General features: G+C 37.8%; 1 protein-coding gene across 4 annotated transcripts in view; it reads right to left on the bottom strand.

The window, feature by feature from the left end:
- The window catches only part of OXSR1 (oxidative stress responsive kinase 1), a 94,809-nt gene that overhangs the window by 41,291 nt on the left and 32,612 nt on the right, over window positions 1-20,906 (bottom strand). For all 4 annotated transcript variants that reach the window (XM_025461305.3, XM_025461304.3, XM_025461306.3 and 1 more), the window contains exons 4-5: window positions 17,196-17,337; window positions 4,557-4,612 (exon numbers count right to left, since the gene is read on the bottom strand). In XM_025461305.3, coding sequence (XP_025317090.1) covers window positions 4,557-4,612; window positions 17,196-17,337 — 198 coding nt within the window. The remainder of the gene's footprint in view (window positions 1-4,556; window positions 4,613-17,195; window positions 17,338-20,906) is intronic.

The raw sequence follows: 20,906 nt of genomic DNA, 5'->3' as shown, positions 1-20,906 counted from the left end.
CCCTATCCCCTGACACACAACAATATTTAAATTAGGCCTTTTTTTCTTTTAAGATTTTACTTATTTTTTCAGGGCGCCTAGGTGGCTCAGTTGGTTAAGCATCTGCCCTTCAGCTCAGGTCATGATCCCGGGGTTCTAGGGTCAAACCCCGCATCAGGCTTCCTGCTCAGCAGACAGCCTGTTTCTCCCTCACCCTCTGCCTGTACTCCCCTTACTGTGAGTGGTCTCTCTCTCTCTCTCAATCTCTGTCAAGTAAATAATTAAAAAAAAAAAAAAGATTTTATTTATTTTTTCATGAGACACACAGAGAGAGAGGCAGAGACATAGGCAGAGGGAGAAGCAAGCTCCATGCAGGAAGCCCAATGTGGGACTTGAACTCGGGACCCCGGGATCACGCCCTGAGCCACCCAGGTGTCCCTAAATTAGGCCAATTAAAAACCCTACAAGAGCCTCTGAGTGTTCATGTGAAAGGAAGAGTCATATAGTCTCTCTCTTTAAATCAAAAGCTAGAAATGATTAAGCTCAATAAGGAAGGCACGTTGAAAGCCAAAGTGGGCAAAAAGCTAGGCCTCTTGTACCAGTTAGGCAAGTTGTGAATGCAAAGGAAAAGTTCTCGAAGAAAATTAAAAATTCTACTCCAGTGAACATACGAATAAGAAAAGCAAAACAGCCTTATTGCTGATATGAAGAAAGTCTTAGTGGTCTGGACAGAAAATGAAACCAGCCATTCCCTTATGCCAAAGCCTAATCCAGAGCAAGACCCTAATTCTCTTCAATGTTAGGAAGGCTGAGAGAGGTGAGGAAGCTGCAGAAGAAAAGCTCAAAGCCGGCAGAGGTTGGTTCATGAGGTTTAAGGAAAGAAGCCACCTCCATAACATAAAAGTGCATGGTGGAGCAGCAAGTGCTGATGTAGAAGCTGTAACAAGTTATCCAGAATATCTAACTAAGTTAATACATGAAAGTAGCTACACTAAACAGCAGATTTTCAATGTAGACAAAACATCCTTCTATTGGAAGAAGATGCCATCTTGGACTTTTTTAGCTAGAGAGGTCAATACCTAGCTTCAAAGGACATGCTGACTCTCATGTTTAGGGTTAATGCAGCTAGTGACTTTAAGCTGAAACCAATGTTCATTTACCACTCCATAAATTCTAAGGCCCTTAAGAATAATCTACTCTTCCTGTGCTCTGTAAATGGAAGAACAAAGCCTGAATGACAGCACGTCTGTTTACAACATGGGTTTACTAAATATTTTAAGCCCACTGTTGAGATCTATTGCTTAGAAAAAAAAAAAAGATCCATTTCAAAATATTACTGCTCACTGGGGTGCCTGGGTGGCTCAGCTGGTTAAACATCCAACTCTTGGTTTTGACTCAAGTCATGATTTCAGGGTCATGAGATCAAGAACCATGTTGGGCTCTGCACTCAGCACAGCATCAACTTTGAGATTCTCTCCCTCTCCCTCTGCCCATATGCACTCACTCTAAAATAAAATCTTTAAAAAAATATTGACAATGACCTGGTAACCTAAGAGCTCTGAAGGAGTCGTACAATGAAATTAATATTGTTTTTATGCCTGCTAACACAGCATCCATTCTGCAGCTCATGGATCAGGGGGTAATTCTGACTTTTAAGTCTTATTACTTGGGATGCCTGGGTGGCTCAGTGGTTGAGCATCTACCTTCAGTTCAGGGCATGATCCTGGGGTCCTGGGATCTAGTCCCATATCAGGCTCCCCATGAAGAGCCTGCTTCTCCCTCTGCCTATGTCTCTGCCTCTTTGTCTCTCATGAATAAATAAATAAAATCTTAAAAAATAAGTCTTATTATTTAATAAACACATTCTATAAGGCTAGTGATTCCTCTACTGGATCTGGGCAAAGTAAACTCAAAATCTTATGGAAAGAATTCACTCTTCAAGATGCCATTAAGAACATTCATGATTCATGAGAAGAGGTCAAAATATCACATTAACAGGAATTTGGAAGAAAGTGATTCCAACCCTCATGGACTTTGAGGGGTTCAAGACTTTAGTGGAGGACATAGCTACAGATGTGGTGTAAATAGCAAGAGAACTAGAATCAGAAGTGGTCCCTGAATATGTGACTGAACTGCTGCAATCTTGTGATAAAACTTGAACAAATGAGGAGTTGCCTCTTATAGATGAGCAAAGAAAGTGTTTTCTAGAGATAGAATCTATTGCTGGTGAAGATGTGTGAAGATTGTTGAAGTGACAACAAAGGATTTAGAATATTACATAAACCTAGTTGATAAAGCAAGATTTAAGAGGACTGACTCCAATCTTTTTTTTTTTTAAAGCTTTTTCTTTTATTTTTTTATTTTTTTTTTTATTTATGATAGTCACAGACAGAGAGAGAGAGGCAGAGACACAGGCAGAGGGAGAAGCAGGCTCCATGCACCGGGAGCCCGATGTGGGATTCGATCCCGGGTCTCCAGGATCGCGCCCTAGGCCAAAGGCAGGAGCCAAACCGCTGCGCCACCCAGGGATCCCCTGACTCCAATCTTGAAAGTTGTTCTTTTGTGGGTAAAACAGCACTGCATGCTACAGAGAAATCATTTATAAAAAGAAGAGTCAACTGCTGTAGCAAATGCCATTGTTACTTTATTTTAAGAAACTGCTACAGCCACTTCAGCCATCAGCAGCTACTACCTTGATCAATGAGCAGCCATCAACATGGTGACAAGACCCTATGCCAACAAAAGGATTATGACTCACTGAGATCAGCTCAAAGGATGGTTGGCATGTTTTAGCAATAAAGTATTTTTAATTAAGGTATATATATATATATATATATATATATATATTTTTTTTTAGAAATACTGCATTGTGCATTAAATAGGCTTTAGCATAGTGTAAATAACTTTTATGCACACTGGGAAACCAACAAATTCATTTGATTTGCCTTAAAGCAATATTGGTTTTACTGTGGTGGTCTGGAATCAAACCCACAGTATCTCCGAGGTATGTCTGTACTAGGCACTTAACTGATTATTAGTAAGGCTGAACGCCTTTTATTACACTTATGTTTTGATGTCTTCATTTGGGAAGTCTTCCCATTTTTTATCTGATTTTTCTTAATGAATTCTTCTAAATTTGAGCCCTACATCCATTATTCATGCTGCAAATATCTTCTCTATTCTGTGGTTTGTCTTTTTGCTTATTAATGATGATTAGCCATTTGCCCCTCTTTCAATAAACAGAAACTGTGAATTTTATTTTATTTTTTTTAAGATTTTATTTATTCATAAGAGACACAGAGAGAGAGGCAGAGACACAGGCAGAGGGAGAAGCAGGCTCCATGCAGGGAACCCGATGTGGGACTCGATCCCAGGACCCCAGGATCATGCCCTGAGCCGAAGGCAGACACTCAACCGCTGAGCCACCCAGGAGTCCCTAGAAGCTGTGAATTTTAAAAGAGCCAAATTTATCAATATTTTCTTTAATGCTAAAGCATTATGTGGCTTCATTAAAATACTTTCTAGGTTGACATGAAGGAAGAAGTGCATCTAAATTATCCTCTAAAGCTGAAGAAGTAAGTTATGGTCTGGGTGATTATCTTCCTCCTGTCAAACACCTGACTGTCCCAGCAGTGTGGGAGGGACCAAGCCAAGGCCTTCTCAGATGAGCAACTTACTCAACAATCCTGCTGTAAGGCCACTCCAGAGTCTCAGCCTGGAGGAGGGGTATTTCACCAGCATAGTCACCTCTGGCAGGCCTCGGAATTTTTTTTTTTTTTTAAAGTTTTTTTTTTTTTTTTTTTTTTTTTTTTTTTTTATGATAGTCACACAGAGAGAGAGAGAGAGAGAGAGAGAGGCAGAGACATAGGCAGAGGGAGAAGCAGGCTCCATGCACCGGGAGCCCGACGTGGGATTCGATCCCGGGTCTCCAGGATCGCGCCCCGGGCCAAAGGCAGGCGCTAAACCGCTGCGCCACCCAGGGATCCCTGGCAGGCCTCGGACTTACCATATCTTATCCTCTACTGGATCTGGGCAAAGTAAACTGAAAACCTTCTGGAAAGAATTCACTATTCTAGATGCCATTGAGTGGCATAATTAATAAGATATCCTATCTTATCTCTTCGGCTCTAAATCTACCAAATGTGCACTTGCACCTCTCAAATGCCTCCTCCTCACTGGCAAATACCCCAATCACCCCAGGACAGAAGTAGCTCTGTATCACCTCTCTCACCAGATACTAAAGCATATTAATTTATAAACACAGTGCGGTTTCTTGACTACTTTTCCTTCAAAGGAAAGCAAAGACTGCTATGAGAACCCATAGAAGATGACTCCTGGGGGTAAGGAGTGAAAACTGGAAGGTAATGACTAGTGGACAGAGAAAAATGTCTGAGATCAACAATGAAGGATAAATAGTGGAGGGTATCTTGAGAATCAGCAGGGATGTGCCAATATAGGCTGCTTGGCTAGATAGAGTCCAGGCACTAGAAGAGAAAACTGGCTCTGAAAACACAAAAGATAAGTAAGGTAGTTCTACTGACCATTAAATCAAAAGAAAAAGAAATACTAATCATTACCTGCAATCTGTACTGAGCCATCTTCTCCAAGAAGAATATTTCCAGCTTTCACATCTCTTTAAGGAAAAAGAAGTTATACATTAAAAAACACCTATTCTTTGGAGTCACATAATTTAAGCAATTGTTTACTGTATTCACACAACACTGGCAATATTTAAATACTCTATTTTACATTAAGGAGAATTAAGGTCAATAGTAAATTTTTTTTTAAAAATTTAGTCACTTTTACTAGAATCTAAATATTAAAAACAGAAAGTTACAATAACAGATATCTTTTTACTATAAAATTCAGAAAATCCAAGATGATTAAATACTTGACTGGGATACCAGTGGCCAAAGAATGTGACCCTTCATGTAACATCACCTAATTCCACTTTTTGAAATACACTGATTTTTTTTCTACATCCTAATAAATGATCAAAATTTTAAATGGATTAAAAACAGGGACTATTCTCTGCCCAAGGCATAAAAATAGATATAAATTATTCAAACATTCTTTTTATTTTTATTGGTAACTATTCATAATTCAAATAGGGCATGGACACATTCTTGTAATAAAAACCTAAACATCACTGAAAAGCCCTAAGTCCCTTTGACTACCATTCTGAAGCCTAGTATTCTCTTCAAAATTTTCAACTATTAACAGTCCAGTCAATAGAATATGTTCTTGTGACATATCTGGGCTCTTCTTCCAACATAAATGGTGTCATGCTATCCAATCAAATCTACAACTTGTTTTTCTCATGCGACAATATGTTAGCAGTATCTGGCAAAATTTAAAACCCCTAAATCTCATGAGTAGCAAATCCACTTCTTAATAACCTAGAGAAACCCCTACATTGTACAAGGAATGCACAAGGAAGCCACTACAGCATTGCTCATAATAATAAACCAAAAATGATAACAACCTAGAAGGCCAACAGCAGCAGAAAGGTTGAACAAATTTTGTTATAGCTATAAAATGCAATAAGGTCAATCAACATGTTATACCCTGGAATACTGTCTAATACACACTACTAAGTGAACAAATCAAGTAAGAGGATAGTGCATTTTGTAGGACATCATTAATGTAAAACACACACACACACATACACACACACACACACTCTTTCCACATATACCAAATGATAGCAATGAATGGTTCCTTCTTTGGAGAGGAATGGAATTGGAGTCAAGGGAAACAGTGCTTGAATATCTTGTGGAAATACAATCATGTATTTATTTTGTGATTAAAAATAAATATATAATTAAATAAACAAAAGAGAGCCAGTCTTTGAAGCTAGACAAGAAAGAAGAGCAAGGCTAGCTCATGGAGGAAGGCTTTGTCATGAAAAGGAACCAGGTTGTAAAAAGCACAACACTTCATCCTTTCCCTGTGTCTTTAGATATAACCATTCCTGGGGGGAAAAAAAACAACAATGGTTTCACAACTGTGTGTAGCAGGTTCACCAAACTACAGTATACAATACTTTTCCTGAATGCATACTGAAGCATAAGGTAATCATGTTGCTGAGTATTCTTCACTGCTTATAAATCCAAGCAATTTACAGGACATTTCTCCCAGAACTTGACTTAGAGTGGAGGCAGACTAAGTCTACTCTATTAACATAAAGTCTCTGACTCCAGATACTACAAGCAGGAGAAAACTGAGGACCTTCTCTTCCCTTGATGACAAAAACATCCAACTGAGTCAACCATGAACCTTTATATCATTAAGCTTATCTGAACCTTCATATCATTGAGTTTATCTGGAATGACACCGAAAACTCAAAATGTATAGTCAGTTCCTCATTTGTGTTTCTGCAGCACAGTGTTAGCATAGACTACAAAAATACAATTATATTCTTGGAGCTGTCTCTTTCACCATAAGCTAAGATCTGGACCTGTACTTGAACAGATTCCTGTATCACCTGCACTTACTTATTAGCATTATGATTAGTATATAGGAAGCATCCCCCAGATATTCATCAAAAAGATTTAAATAAACAGACACAATCTTCCTCAAATCCTTTTCCAGGGATAAGTGGAATATTAAATTAAATGGATGAATGTATAAATCCAACTAAATACCAAAATAAAACTGGACTATTATTCCCTTCTCACCATCCCAAACCTCAATTCCCACCTCCTAACTCTGTTGCAAATGTTAAGGTTATAAACTAATACACCTGCAGTCAAACAAGACAACCTAACTATTCAGTAACAGGAGATCAGTTAAACTGTGGTGTATCTATATAATGAAATACTATCCATAGGAATGAATATATAAGATAATGTGGAAAAACCACCAAACATATTAATTGAAATAATATTATGTGTGTATATTGCATTGTCTTTTTTTTTTTTTTATTTTTTTTTTGTCTTTTTTATTTTTAAGAAGAGAGAAGAATATGCATATAATGTGTTCATATTGGCATAAAATCTCTCCCAAAGGAGTCACAAGAAAATGGTAAGAAGTGATTCCCTTTACTGCCCTGGTCCCCACCCTGCCCCTGCTGTTGTTTGTGCTTTTGAAGAGTGTTAAATTATGGAAGCCCCTCGGGGCCCTCCCTGTCCCCCAGGACCTCTTATTTATACTAAAGTTCCCTGTTTTTTTTTTTTTTTTAAAAAGTAATTCCCTTTAGACCAGGGTACTAGAGGTTCAGGAAAGAAAGAAGATTTTTTAAAGAATATCTTATTTTTCTAGAACAGTTTTAGATTTATACAGGAAATGAGAAGATAGTGCAAAGGAGTTTCACCACACTTTACAGTTTCCACTGTTGTTAACATCTTACATTTGTATGGTACTTTTACTACATTTAATGAGAGCAGTACTGATGCATTATTATTAAAGTCCACAATTTACTCAGAATTTTAAAGAGTTTTTTTGTCATTTTTCTGTCCCAGGATTCCATTCAAGATTCTACAGTAAATTTAACTGTCTCCTTAGGTTCCTCTTTTCTGTGACTGTTTTTTGACTTTCCTTGTTTTTGATGACCTTGACAGTTTTGAGGAGTAATGCTCAAATATTTTGTAGGATGTCCCTCTAGTGGAATTCTCCACAGAAGTAAAGTGCTATTTTCATCACATCATTATCAAGAGTACATGGCACCACATGATTTAGAACAGTTGATACTGACAGGACTTATTATACCATTTTGTGCTTTTTCAATTTTTAAGCCACATATATGTATTATCTATTTAAATAATGTTTTATAAGCTTTTGGCTTTCATAAGTGAAGAGACTAATCCATTTTCAGTAGAGCCTGCACTCTGAGTGACTATTTTTCCTGATCAACAACTCAGATAATCAGTTCCTGTTTCCTATTTGAAACCAAAGTACAGCGGTGCCTTGGTGGCTCAGTCGGTTGGTTAAGCATCTGACTCTTGATTTTGGCTCAGGTCATGATCTCAGGATCATGAAATCGAGCACCACATTGGCTTCCACGCTTACAAGGGAGTATGCTTGAGATTCTCTCCCTCTGCCCTTCCTCCACTCACACTTGCACATTCCCCTTCTCTCTAAAATAAATAAATCAATCTTTTTTAAAAAAGAAACAAACAAACCAAAGTGCAATCTGTAGAACAACTTCCAGGAATAAAAGCAAAAGAGAACCACAAAGCTAAATGGCTCACTCACTGGACAATCAAACATACCAGTTTATCTTGGTATACAAGACAACTGATCTTTCAAGGAAAAGATTTGTAACTAAGTATATGCAAATCAATAGAGTCCTTAAGAACCTTTTTTTTTTCCCCTGCCACAAATAATATCAAGTAACTCATCAGTCCCAACAGTTAAATCCACCATCCACTCTTAAATAAGAACAGTGAGTTTTGTTTTTCACAGCTTAATGCCATTTCTCACGTGTCACTATTGCACCAAAGTTACAAATTCCTTGTAAAATGAAAAAGAGTATCACAGACATGCTTGACTATTTCCTTAGTACACAGCACAAGTTACTGCCTGTAACATTTGCATGACTCATCAATATGCAGTTTGTGGAAAACCTGAAAAAGTTCAACACAAGCAATGAATCAAATGAAAGCTGGAAAATACACTAGGTTTAGGTATCTTAAACTGACTAGCCAACATTTCTGTTAGAGCTAAACTCTTTAAAGGGAAAAATATTGGAGTAGGTAGATACAGCGAGAAAAGAAGTCTAATTCAGAAACCTGTTCACCCTAGCTAAAACCTCTGAAGCCTTAAGAGATTCGGCAGGAACACAGTGAAAATGTAGGAAAATTATCTGACTCGATCTACCAGGTTAACACACAAATGGACCTGAAATAAAGATGAGAAGTTGTAAAACCCACCAAAGAGATCCAGCTGCTCCCTAGTAACTCCCAAATCTGCTGAAGTCTCAGTATAGCTGAAAGCTCAGAGTGGTTGCTGCTAACATGTGAAGAGTGGTTCTCAGCCTTGGCTGCATTAGAATCACTTGGAGAGTTTTTAATAGCCCCAATGCCAATGCCTCATCTCTGACCAACTAAATAAATTTCTTGCAATGGATCCAGTAATCAGTATTTAAGTTTCCCAAATGATTCCAATAGGTAGCCAAGGTTGAGAGTCTCTGATTTAAAGTGTGAGATAGAGAAAGCATTCCACAACATGGCGAACTATGCATGGCAAACGGTCTTTCATCACTACTGCCCAGGACTTTGGTGCAAAACCCACCATTCCCCTGCTACAAAGAAGTACTGGATAAATTAGGAAGGGAAACTGTCACATCGCTGAACATGAAATAAAGAAAAGGAAATCCTCAAGTTTCAGAAATGAAAGGGACACTTAAGAGCTGGAGCAGTAAGCCTTGGGAGAGAGAAGATATACTGCCCCAAATGGCTAGGAAGCTCAAGTTTTAAAACTCACCTGCCTAAACAGAAAACATGGCACTCGACTAGTTTAAGGTTGAGAGTAGAACTGAGACCCTTTCATAAAACCGTGACCCTAAAAAGAATGAGCCACAGTGAAAGATATGTTTAGTAAAAGTAAGCTAGTATGGCCATATTAAAATAAGATGTAATTGGGGAACCTGTTAAGCATCTGCCTTCAGCTCAAGTCATGAGCCCAGAGTCCCAGGATTGAGCCCTGCATTGAGCTCATGGGGCTCCCTGCTCAGTGGGAAGTCTCCTCCGTTTGCCCCTCACCCCACCCATGCTCTCTCTCTCTTTCTTAAGTAAATAAATAAAACCTTATTTTTTTTAAAAAAAAGATATAATTGTCTTTAATATAAAAGCATTTCTAGGAATGAAAAAAGCCATTATATAATTTTTAAAATAGGAATAATTCACCAGGAAGATAAGAATCCTGAAGGGGTCATTGGATTGCAGGGTTCCTTCTCACTAACCTCTGGCTTCCACTGTTCTGATAGGAAGTCAGCTCTCAATCATACACTGCTATTGATTTAGCTTGTTCTGTTCAGGCTGCTATAACAAAAATACCACAGACTGGGTGGCTTAAACAACCAACATTTATTTGTTGCAGTTCTGAGGGCTGGGAAGTCCAAGATCTAGACAGTGGCAGATTTGCTATCTGAAGGTCTACTTCCTGGTTCATAGGTGTAGGAGTGCTGACAATACTGACTCTATCTTTGGCCCTCCATTTTTGTCCAGATCTGCACAATGACCTCCCTTGGGGCCACATCCTCCAAGTTAATACATCCCCTTACCGGATGTGGGAAGGATCATTCTGATCTTCCCTAAAGTGACACACACAGTACCACACACAGTGGTACCATTTTAGATAACTATCCTTTGATATCACTCCTATGCTCCTCACACTATAAAAACTGTGAGTTAAGATTTGGACTGGATGAAGAATGGGGGCAGAGAATAGCTGCATAGCTGCCTGGATTGTCAGTCCATGGAATCCCCCTAATCAGTAAGTTACCCTGAATAAAACTGTACACAGTGTAGAGCAGTCTGTGTAGTTTTCAGGTCTCAGAACACCTTCTCAGTGTGGAGGATACATTACTGACCCTCCTCTACCTTCTAAAAATATGTGACCATCTTTTCACTATGTCTTCACATGGCAGATGGAGCAAGGGAGTTTTCTGGGGTCTCTTTTATAAGGACAGTCACATTTATGAGGCACATTTATGTGCCACCCTTATGACTTATCCCCTTCCAAAGGCCCCCACCTAACACCATCACAATGGGGATTAGGTTTCAACATATGAATTCTGAGGAGACATAAACATTCAGTCTTTCTCACACCCCCTACAGGAGTTGTTTTCCAAATCTTGCATCTTTCAAGATCCTCTGTGTTTAGGCTTTAACAGTGTAACTATAGTGTGTCTACTCAGATCTCTCTGTATTTGTCTTCATCACCGTTCAGGATTTGGAAGTTTTGGAAGCCATTATTCCTTCCAGTATTTTTACTGGCTCTTTTACTCATTTAACTAAATGAGAGCTGATATATATATATATATATATATTGTGTTTGTTTTTTCAAAGTAGATGTTATGGTCATATGAAACTGAGCAGACTGAATTTCTGCCTAAACTTGATGTGAATCTATTCATTGCTTTCTAAAAAAAGACAGTGACATTAATGTGTATTTTGGGTTAATTTCCTTTAACTATACAAAATCTGTATATGTAAAGTTTTAGGATAAAGCATGTACTTTTATCTGTGTTCTGAAGTAAAAATTTTGATTTTTTAAAAATTTATTTATTTATGATAGTCACAGAGAGAGAGAGAGAGAGAGAGGGGCAGAGACAAAGGCAGAGGGAGAAGCAGGCTCCATACACCGGGAGTCCAACGTGGGATTCGATCCCGGGTCTCCAGGATCATGCCCTGGGCCAAAGGCAGGCGCCAAACCACTGCGCCACCCAGGGATCCCAAAATTTTGATTTTTAAAATGGGGACCGGATTAAAAGATGACAACAAAGAGTATATTTAAAGAAGTAACCCCAGTGACAGATCTAAATTCTACTGAATTAGTAACAAAAAAAAAAAAATTCAACTAAAAAAAAAAAAACCAATTATACCAAGCTGCATGGATTAGCACAATCTTTATTTCCTAGCAGATTTTAGAAGCATACTGCCTAAATTTGGGACCCAACTATGTCACTAGGTGGGTGACTTTGGCTAATTACTTACTACTCTTTGCGTTGGTTTCCTCATCTGTAAAATGGGGATGAGAGAGTACCTACCTCATAAAATAACTGTAAAGATTAAATAGGGTAACATACACGTTGCACTTAGAATACTATACAGCACATGGGTTTCAGTGTATGCTTATTATCTACACCAGAGGTGATCAAACATTTTCTTAAAGGACCAGAGAATAAATATTTTAGGCTTTGTGGGCCAGATGTTCTCTGTCACCGTTACTTTGTTTTTATGCTAAAGTAGACACAATCTGTAAATGAAAGGGCATGGCTGTTCTGTTGTGGCTTTTACAAAAAACAGACATCGGGCTGGATTTAACTGGTGGGCTATAGTTTGTCAATCCTTGATCTACATGGCTGCAGGAGATTGGTATTTTTCTCTCATAGAGTAGTTTGGCATAAGTGACCTCAGTCCAGTATAGTGAACCCACAGAATCAGGGATGCAGGCTCCTTCTATTTCATTGTTCTACCATCTCTAAGTTCTTGCTACATTATTATCCAAGATGGCTTATCACCACATCCACATTTCATGGGAGGAAGGGGAAAATAGAGATTATGCCACTTTCTATAAGTGGCGGTTCTCAGGACATCTGGCAATGTCTGGAGACATCTTTGGTTCTCACATTGGGTTGAGGGGGGTGCTCTTGGCATATAAGCCAGGAATGTTGCTAAATATATCCTACAATGCACAGGAGCATTGTTCAGTCCAAATGTCAGCAGGACTGGGGATTGACAAAACCTGTTAAGGGAACAACTCTGAAGTATTATACACTTTTTTTCTCCTTATAGTAGCTAGAAACCAATTCATACAGTTGTATCTGGCTCTCATGGGAGGCTACAAAATGTTGCATTTCTTCTGGATGATCATATGCCTGGTAAAAATGTCATGTTTTTATAATTCAAAAAGAAGAAATACACTGGGAACCAATTAAAAGTTTCTGGCACATCTTTTTTTTCTGAAGATTGCTTGATGAACATGAAATCAGAACTAAGGTACTAAATGAATTATGTTCATTGCTAGTATCAAGGTATTTATCCATAGGGGTACCACAACCCAGCGGATGGGAATCCTGTTTTTCACGGCTCCTTTTCCTCTTGACAATAAAGGAAATACATTCCCAAATGTTTACTCTTTGGTCATACCCTTTTCTGTCATCTGTTAACACATTATTTTAATTAGAGACGAAATGACTGGATACAATTTGAGATGAAAAATCGTATTGTCTGAAGAATATGCCTTCAATGTTTCCAAGATTTCTAGTTTATTCATTACTTGTTAGTCAATTGTTCTCCTTCATAACCATAGAGAGAGATCATGTTTCTCTGTGAAAATGTAAGCTGGTTGAAAAATGTAGACAACAAACATTATTCATTTTTTCCTAGAGTAAGATACTTCTATAAATGGGCTGATTTCACTGGTATACATTTTAATTTCTTTAAAATGGTGCTATTCTCAGAATAACCTAATTAAAAATGTGTGTGTGTGTGTGTGTGTAGGAAATACCTTGCTTTTATTCCCTCCACATTATGATCATTCCTTAAAACCTCAGTTTTAGAACTTGATAGTTGTCTGATCTATAATCAGATACTTTTCCAGGCCTTTGCTTATCGATTTACTGAAGGATTAGGGTTAAGTAGGTGGTTTTTTTTTTTTTTTAGAAAGGTATAACTGGGCAGCTCTGGTGGCTCAGCGGTTTAGCTCAGGATCCCGCCTTCAGTCCACGGCATGATCCTGGAGACCCGGGATCGAGTCCCGCGTCAGGCTCCCTGCATGGAGCCAGCTCCTCCCTCTACCTGCGTCTCTGCCTCTCTCTCTCTCTCTCTCTCTGTCTCTCATGAATAAATAAAATCTTTAAAAAAAAAAAGGTATAACTGACAAAATTGTAAAATATTTAAAGTATACAATGTGATGGTCTGATATATATATACACTGGGAAAGGATTCTCCCCACCAAATTAACACATCTATCGCCTCTCTTATTTACTTTTTTTTTTATGAGAACATTTAAGTTCTACTCTCTTAGCAGAATTTATTCATAACCGAGTTTACACCCTTTCACCAATTGCTCATTCCCTTGACCACCACCCCCCCAGTCCATGGTAACCACTTTTCTACTATCTGTTTCTATGAATTCAACTTTTTATTTTTATTTTTTTTAAGATTCTACTAATAAGCGATACCATGCAGTATTTGTCATTCTCTGTCTGGCTTACTTCTCTTAGGATAATGCCTTCCAGGTTCATCTGTATTGTCAAAAAAACTACAAGATTTCCTTCTTTCTTTTATGGCTGAATAATAATCCACATCTTTATCCATTCATCCACTGATGGACACTTAGGTCGTTTTCATAGCTTCGCTCTGAGACACTGATTTCACACTTCCTTTGAGTATATACCCAGAAGTGGAATTGCTGGATCATATGGTAATTCTATTTTTAATTTTTTTGAGGAACTTCCACACAGTTTCCCATAATGGCTATAGTAGTTTATGTTGCTATCACTGATATAAGAAAGCTCCCTTTTCTCCACATCCTCATCCAGGATCTGTTATCTCCTGTCTTCTTGAAAACAAATATCCTAACAGATGTGAGGTACTTTACTGTGGTTCTGACTACATTTCCCCAAGAATTAGGGATATTGAGAACATTTTCTTGTGTACTGGTTTTTGGAAAAATGTCTATTTGAAGTCTTTGCCTATTTTTTGGTTAGCTTATTTGCAGTTTTCTGTCTCTGAGTTATAGAAGTTCCTTGTATATTTTGGATATTAACCCCCATCGGATAATGTGGTTTGCAAATATCTTCTCCTATTGCATAGGCTGCCTTTTCATTTTGTTGATGGTTTTCTTTGCTGTGAAGAAACTTTTTAGTTTGATGCAGTCTCATTTGTTTAATTTTTCTTTTCTTGCCTTTGCTATTTGTATCACATCCAAAAAATCTGTATTTCATGTATTTCTATTCTGATCTTTTTATTTACTTCCTTCTGCTAACTTGGGGCTTAGTTTATTCTTATTTTTCTTTTCTAGTTCCTTAAAGGTAGGTGATTTTTAAGATTACCAATCTTGTGTCTTCCACCTTTTATCTGCCTTGTTTTTAACTGAGCATTTTACGTGATTCCATTTTCCTCTCTTCTCAGCATATCATTTTTTTTTTTAGCGGCTACCCTAGAGTTTGCTATAAACATTTACACTAATCTAAGTCCACTTTTTTTTTCTAAGTCCACTTTTAAAGAGCACTATACAACTTCCCTGAGTTTTATTTTTTATTTATTTTTTAAAGATTTTATTTATTTATGAGAGACACAGAGAGAGAGAGGCAGAGACATAGGCAGAGGGAGAAGCAGGCTCCATGCAGGAAGCTCAATGTGGGACTCGATCCCAGGATTCTGGGATCACTCCCTGAGCCCAAGGCAGATAGATGCTCAACTGCTGAGCCACCCAGGTATCCCACCTGAGTTTTCTTTTAATCTCACATATCCTAGATATATCAACAGGAATAGATGACACACAAAAACAAAAACAGCCGCCAGAAAACCCTCTAAGCCTGCTCTCTGTGGCAAAAGGAGCAGGAAAGGGGCAACCTAGCACAAATTTAGCAAAGGATCCTATAGCTGGGGTTGCAGGCTGGCCCACAATGCCAAGAACCAGAGGCTTAAATGAAGAACCGAATGGGAAACTCCACCTCCCACCCACATACACTGCAACAGGTTAGGCCCATACTAATCACACCAGCAGCACCAAGAGCCCAGCCAGCATCTCCTAACCCTCTACCCAGCTGCACACAGCAACCCAGGCTCAGTACTTCCTGGTCCTCCACACAGTGGCAAAGGCAACCCAGGCCCAGCTGTCTCCCAACTCCCTACTCAGTAGAGAAAGGTGGCTTAGGCAAATGCTTTCATCCCCCCAGATAATACCATAAGAGAATGAATGACAGCCCCACTGGCACCAAGTAGCCTGGCCCACAAAAGTGCTCCCAGACCCACAGGTACAGCATCTATCTCCTAGCAGCACCAGGCCTGGGGAGGTGCACTTTTGCTCTCAAGGATTATCAGCAGGGATTGAGCAGAGAACCCCAGGAGTGCCAAATAAACAAAACAAACCAGAACAGCACTGTAAGGGCTCTAAAAGTCAAACTATCACTGGAACTACAGCCCACTAAAATCAACCAAGACTTACATACTAAACCAAACAGGATAAATACCTACTAAAATATATATTTAAATGAGATCAAGAGTCTCCTAATACAATATCCAAAATATTCAGGATACAATTTAAAAACCACTTATCATACCAAGAACCAAGAAGAACTTTAATAAGAGAAGACCACTAACTGACATCAACACCGAAATGAATCAGATCTTGGAATTATCTGACAAGAATTTTAAAGCAGCCATTATAAAAATGCTTTAACATGTAATATGTGATTATCAAAACATGAGAAACAAAATCTCAGCAAAGAAATAAAAGCTATAAAAAAGAACCAAATTATCTAAACTATTACAATAACTGAAATAAAAACTTAGTGGATTCTGGAGCAGAATACAGAGGACAGAATCAGAACTTGAAAACAAATCAAGAAAATTTACTCAATCTGAACAGAGAAAAAAAAATGACAAAAATTGAGCTGAGCTTCAGGGCTTACAGTAACAATAGCAGAACAGGTAACATTTACATGATCAAGGTCCCAGAAAAAGAGGAGGAAAAAATGGCAGAAAAAGTACCCAAAAACACAATGGCTGAAAACTGCCCAGATTTGGTGAAAGGCGAAATCCTACAAATTTGAGAAGTTTGGGAAACCCACACAGAATATACCTGAGGAAATTCACACCAAGACATCATAATTAAACTTGAGAAAACCAAAGACAGAAAAAATCTCGAAAGCAGTCATAGAAAAGTAACAGTTAGAACACCAATTCAACGACAGACTTTTCATCTGAAACCCTAGAAGCCAGAATTAAGTGGTACAGCATCTTTCAACTGCTGAGAGAAAAGCACTGTCAATAGCAAATTCTTATATTCGGTGAGAATATCCTTCAGAATGACTGAAAAAACTGTCTGATATGAAGGAAAACCAAATCCAGGGATTAAACAGATTGAATAACATAGAATCCATCACCATTTGAATTCTTGTTATCTATATCCAGGGACTGAATAGATAGAGACAGCCAGGAATACCTGGACCATGAAATGATAACATAGCTTTTTACATTAAAAAAGAAAAAAAGTGCCTTAATAAAAAGTTATTTTACAAAGAGCTTGTAATAATTTGAGAAAATACCCAAGGTCAAAACAAAACAAAATAAAACAAAAACAATAAAAGCAACTGACAACATTATGCATACAGTTTTGTTTTATATATTTCTGACAGGAAATTATGAATTTTTCCTGTTTTTTGTATTTTCCAATTTGACTCAAGTATTTATTACTTTTTAAATATTTGCTAGCTGTGTAACTGAACCCTAACCACTTTGAAGAATGGGCTCAAGGAAATGATATAGCACAACTACTCCTGCAGTTTCCAAAAAAGAACAGTGTTGTCTTTTACATACCTGTGAATCTGTCCATTTTTATGCAGGTATTCCAACCCTTCCAGCACTTCTTTGAGTATTGTGGCAATGGTAGGTTCATCTAGGACTCCACTTTTGTGCTCCCCCTTTGCCACAATGTGCTTAATAATATCTAGAACAGAACCTGAAAACAGAAGACAAAATTTGCCATAAATTTTTGACTCAATATAATTCAGAGCCATTTTGAAATCAAACCACATGTAAGCCTTTTCATAAATTTAATTGTGTAGGAAAGGAAAAAATGGCAAATACAAGGAAATGCAGAAGTTTAAAGTTAATAATTTATTTTCTAAAACAGGAAGCAGCCTAACATCCAATTGCAGTGTAACACCAGCATTTCCTTTAGACTTTTTTTTTTTTTTTTTAGATTTTTATTTATTTATTCATGAGAGACACCAAGAGAGAGAGGCAGAGACATAGGCAGAGGGAGAAGCAGGCTCCACAAAGGGAGCCCGATGTGGGACTCGATCCCGGAACTCCAGGATCATGCCCTGAGCCAAAGGCAGACAGACGTTCAACCACTGAGCCACCCAAGTGTCCCTCCTTTAGATTTTTAAAGTAAGAATTTGGAAAAAGTAGTAGAGGATTTTTAACCACATCTGAAGAATACCTAAGTAAACTACACCCATCAATAACACTTTAGTATATGATACCACAAAGTAATTTAGGTTTCCAACACTGGATCAGATTATGCAACATTCTACAAATAAACATAAAAATACAACTACAACACAGGTCAAATTACAGAAGAAATGCTTGGCAGGAAAAAGATCACATGTACATGCAAACTAACTTAAGGGTTAAAATTATTCTTCAGGTTAATAATAATAAAATAGGTGAAGAAAAACATGAAAAGAATAAAAATGGCAGTTCTCTTTCAATAACAGCCCAGATGTATCATACATCACTCCCATTCTTCCCCAATCAGAAATAATGCTCCGACTAAAAATCGGGACAAAGAGAGGGAATAGACACCTATGCAATAATTAAAATCATAGAATGTTGACTCCCATAACTAATTATTATAATCAAAACAAGTTTGCTAGAGATTCGGAAGATGTCTGGCAGAACAATGGCTCATAAAGATCACAAATCAAAACACAAACCAAAACACTGAAATTGTGCCAAGAAGTAGAATATAACATAAAGGGCACAGAAAGGATTGGAGTTCCATTTCTTGGCATAAGATCTCAATGATCAAGACTAAAGCTAAAACACACACTTGTTGAAAACTTGCCCTAGTAGGTGCTTTTATTTCGTACTTACAAGAAAAAATGTACTTCCAAATAGATGGAAAGAAGGATCTAGATGGAATCCTTCCAAATATACACATTTACTTCAGATCTCATTTGAAATCCACTAACTTGATAAACTTGATTTTTAAAAAAGGCATAAATCCAGGATGAAAATGAAAAACAAAGAAGATAAAGAAGAGAGACGGACAATCATCTTTTGGAGGAAGGAAAACAAAAAGTTAACTGACTAAGCAGAGTAGAGCAATCTGCAACTCCAATGCCTGTGAAGGAGTGCTGCCAACTAGGAAACAATATCCCTATAGAGCACATTCTGCAAGGTCTACCTACGAGGAAGTGAGAGGGGATTAAAGGAAAATGCTGAAAACAAGAAAATTGGTTGAAAGTTCATATATCAAGGAAGAAGATACCCAGATTCCTCCCCCCTCTCTGAAAGCCAGGTCACTGCCACTCCCCAGGTCCTGCAGGAGACAGGCAATTTACTCTCTGGAGATAATGAATCAGGGAGGCTCCACATTCCAAGTGGCATTTTAATATACATTATCACACTTTCCCTCTCTCTATTGCTGGGATTCACAAGACTGTGACTCACATAGGGAGAGCCCTAAAGGAGACATTTTGTTCTGCTTAGTTTAATCAATCACATATTAGTCCCCAAAGCAAAGTGACTATACCAACAGGCCATATGTTTCATTCTTTTGAGAAATCCAGGCCACACAGGAACTGCTTAGCAAGAAGACATTTGTATAAATAAATGCCAACTGAATTACATATTTATAATGTAAAGAGTATCTAAAATAATGCAAAGGGAGACATTCCTAGTAGGAATTAAAAATACAATTTATCTCTTCAACAATTTGGCCATATTATACGCAAGATCTAGATCTAGGTACTATAAAATATGTCAAGATACACATGGTATAACTGCTGACTTTCTGGGAACTTCCAGTCTGGTGTATCAAAAAAAAAAAAAAAAAAAAAATTGGAGCAACAGAGATGTAGAGCACATAGAAAGTTATTAGAGCTGTATTTTTGAAGAGTTTGAAGCAGGAATTCCTTTTTAAAATCTTAAAAGATTGGGGCAGCCCGGGTGGCTCAGCGGTTTAGCGCCACCTTCAGCCCAGGGCCTGATCTTGGGGACCCAGGATCGAGTCCCCCATCAGGCTCCCTGCATGGAGCCTGCTTCTCCCTCTGCCTGTGCCTCTCTCTGTGTCTGTCATGAATAAATAAATAAAATCTTAAAAAAAAAAATCTTAAAAGATTGGTAAATGATTTCACATCATCAGTGATCAATAGAGAAATTAAAGCAGTGCACATCCCCAGTCTATGTCCAGGACAGACATTCTGAATAAGGTATTTAAGAAGTCCCCTTTTTTAAATATACAGTTTCTTTTCCATTTCAGTCTTCCAACAGTATAATTTTTATAGGTGGAGGGATAATTATGTCACAAAGACTTTTATTTTTAACTGAAAATCTTGGTCCTGGAAGGTACACATTTTTTCCCCTATGATTCCTCCAGCATTTTATAGCATCTAAAGTGATGATGGTGCTTACCATCATCTTACCAATTGGTGCTTACCAATTGTCCTTCCTCAATTATCAAAATTACATGGAACTCTTCATATCAACTAAGAAATGTGAAAGTAAAACATGCTAAATAAAAGAAGACTGTAGATTATCACTAGATGATTCAATTAACACATAATAATGAGTAGAAATAATGAAGGAAGGTTATAACAGCACACACAATCTTATGTCCTTGGGCACACAATCTGAAAGAAATATCCTACAGGGAAAATCAGTTCTCAAATTTTAACACATGAAGAGATTAGTTGGCAAAATAGCTAAAAATGCAGATTTCCAGATCTTACAGACCGTCATTCCAAAGATCTAAGGTATTTTACCAATATGTATTTTAACACCCTCGACTCCCTGATAAACACTGTCCATTGATACCTAAGCATTTCTCAGAGTAAAAGAAGACTAGGAAATAAGAGGAAATGGGTACAAATTTGGAAACAAAGCAAAAAGTTAAAATGTAGACACCTATTCTAAAAGTCTATCTGATGTCTGCTTTCCTAGCCTATGGCACAAAACATTTAAAAAGCAATGCAAATCTGTTAACTGCCCAAGAAAATTATTACTAAATATTAAAATAATATTGAAAAAGTGGCAAAACAGCTGCTGGTTAAAGACACTTGTTATGTCCCATAATTACAGCTCAAATAACTCAGCTGACATGTTCATTTCCTCAATTTATTTTATTTTTTATTTTGTTTTTTTTTAGAAGAGTTTATTTATTCATGAGACACGGAGAGGCAGAGACAAAGGCAGAGAGAGAAGCAGGCTCCATACAAGGAGCCCAATGTGGGATTCGATCCTGGGACCCCAGGATCATACCCTGAGCCTACGGCAGATGCTCAACCGCTGAGCCACCCA

Source organism: Canis lupus, chromosome 23 (assembly GCF_003254725.2).
Source record: "Canis lupus dingo isolate Sandy chromosome 23, ASM325472v2, whole genome shotgun sequence".
Classification (NCBI taxonomy): Eukaryota; Metazoa; Chordata; class Mammalia; order Carnivora; family Canidae; genus Canis; species Canis lupus.
This window is presented reverse-complemented; position numbering and strand designations above follow the sequence as displayed.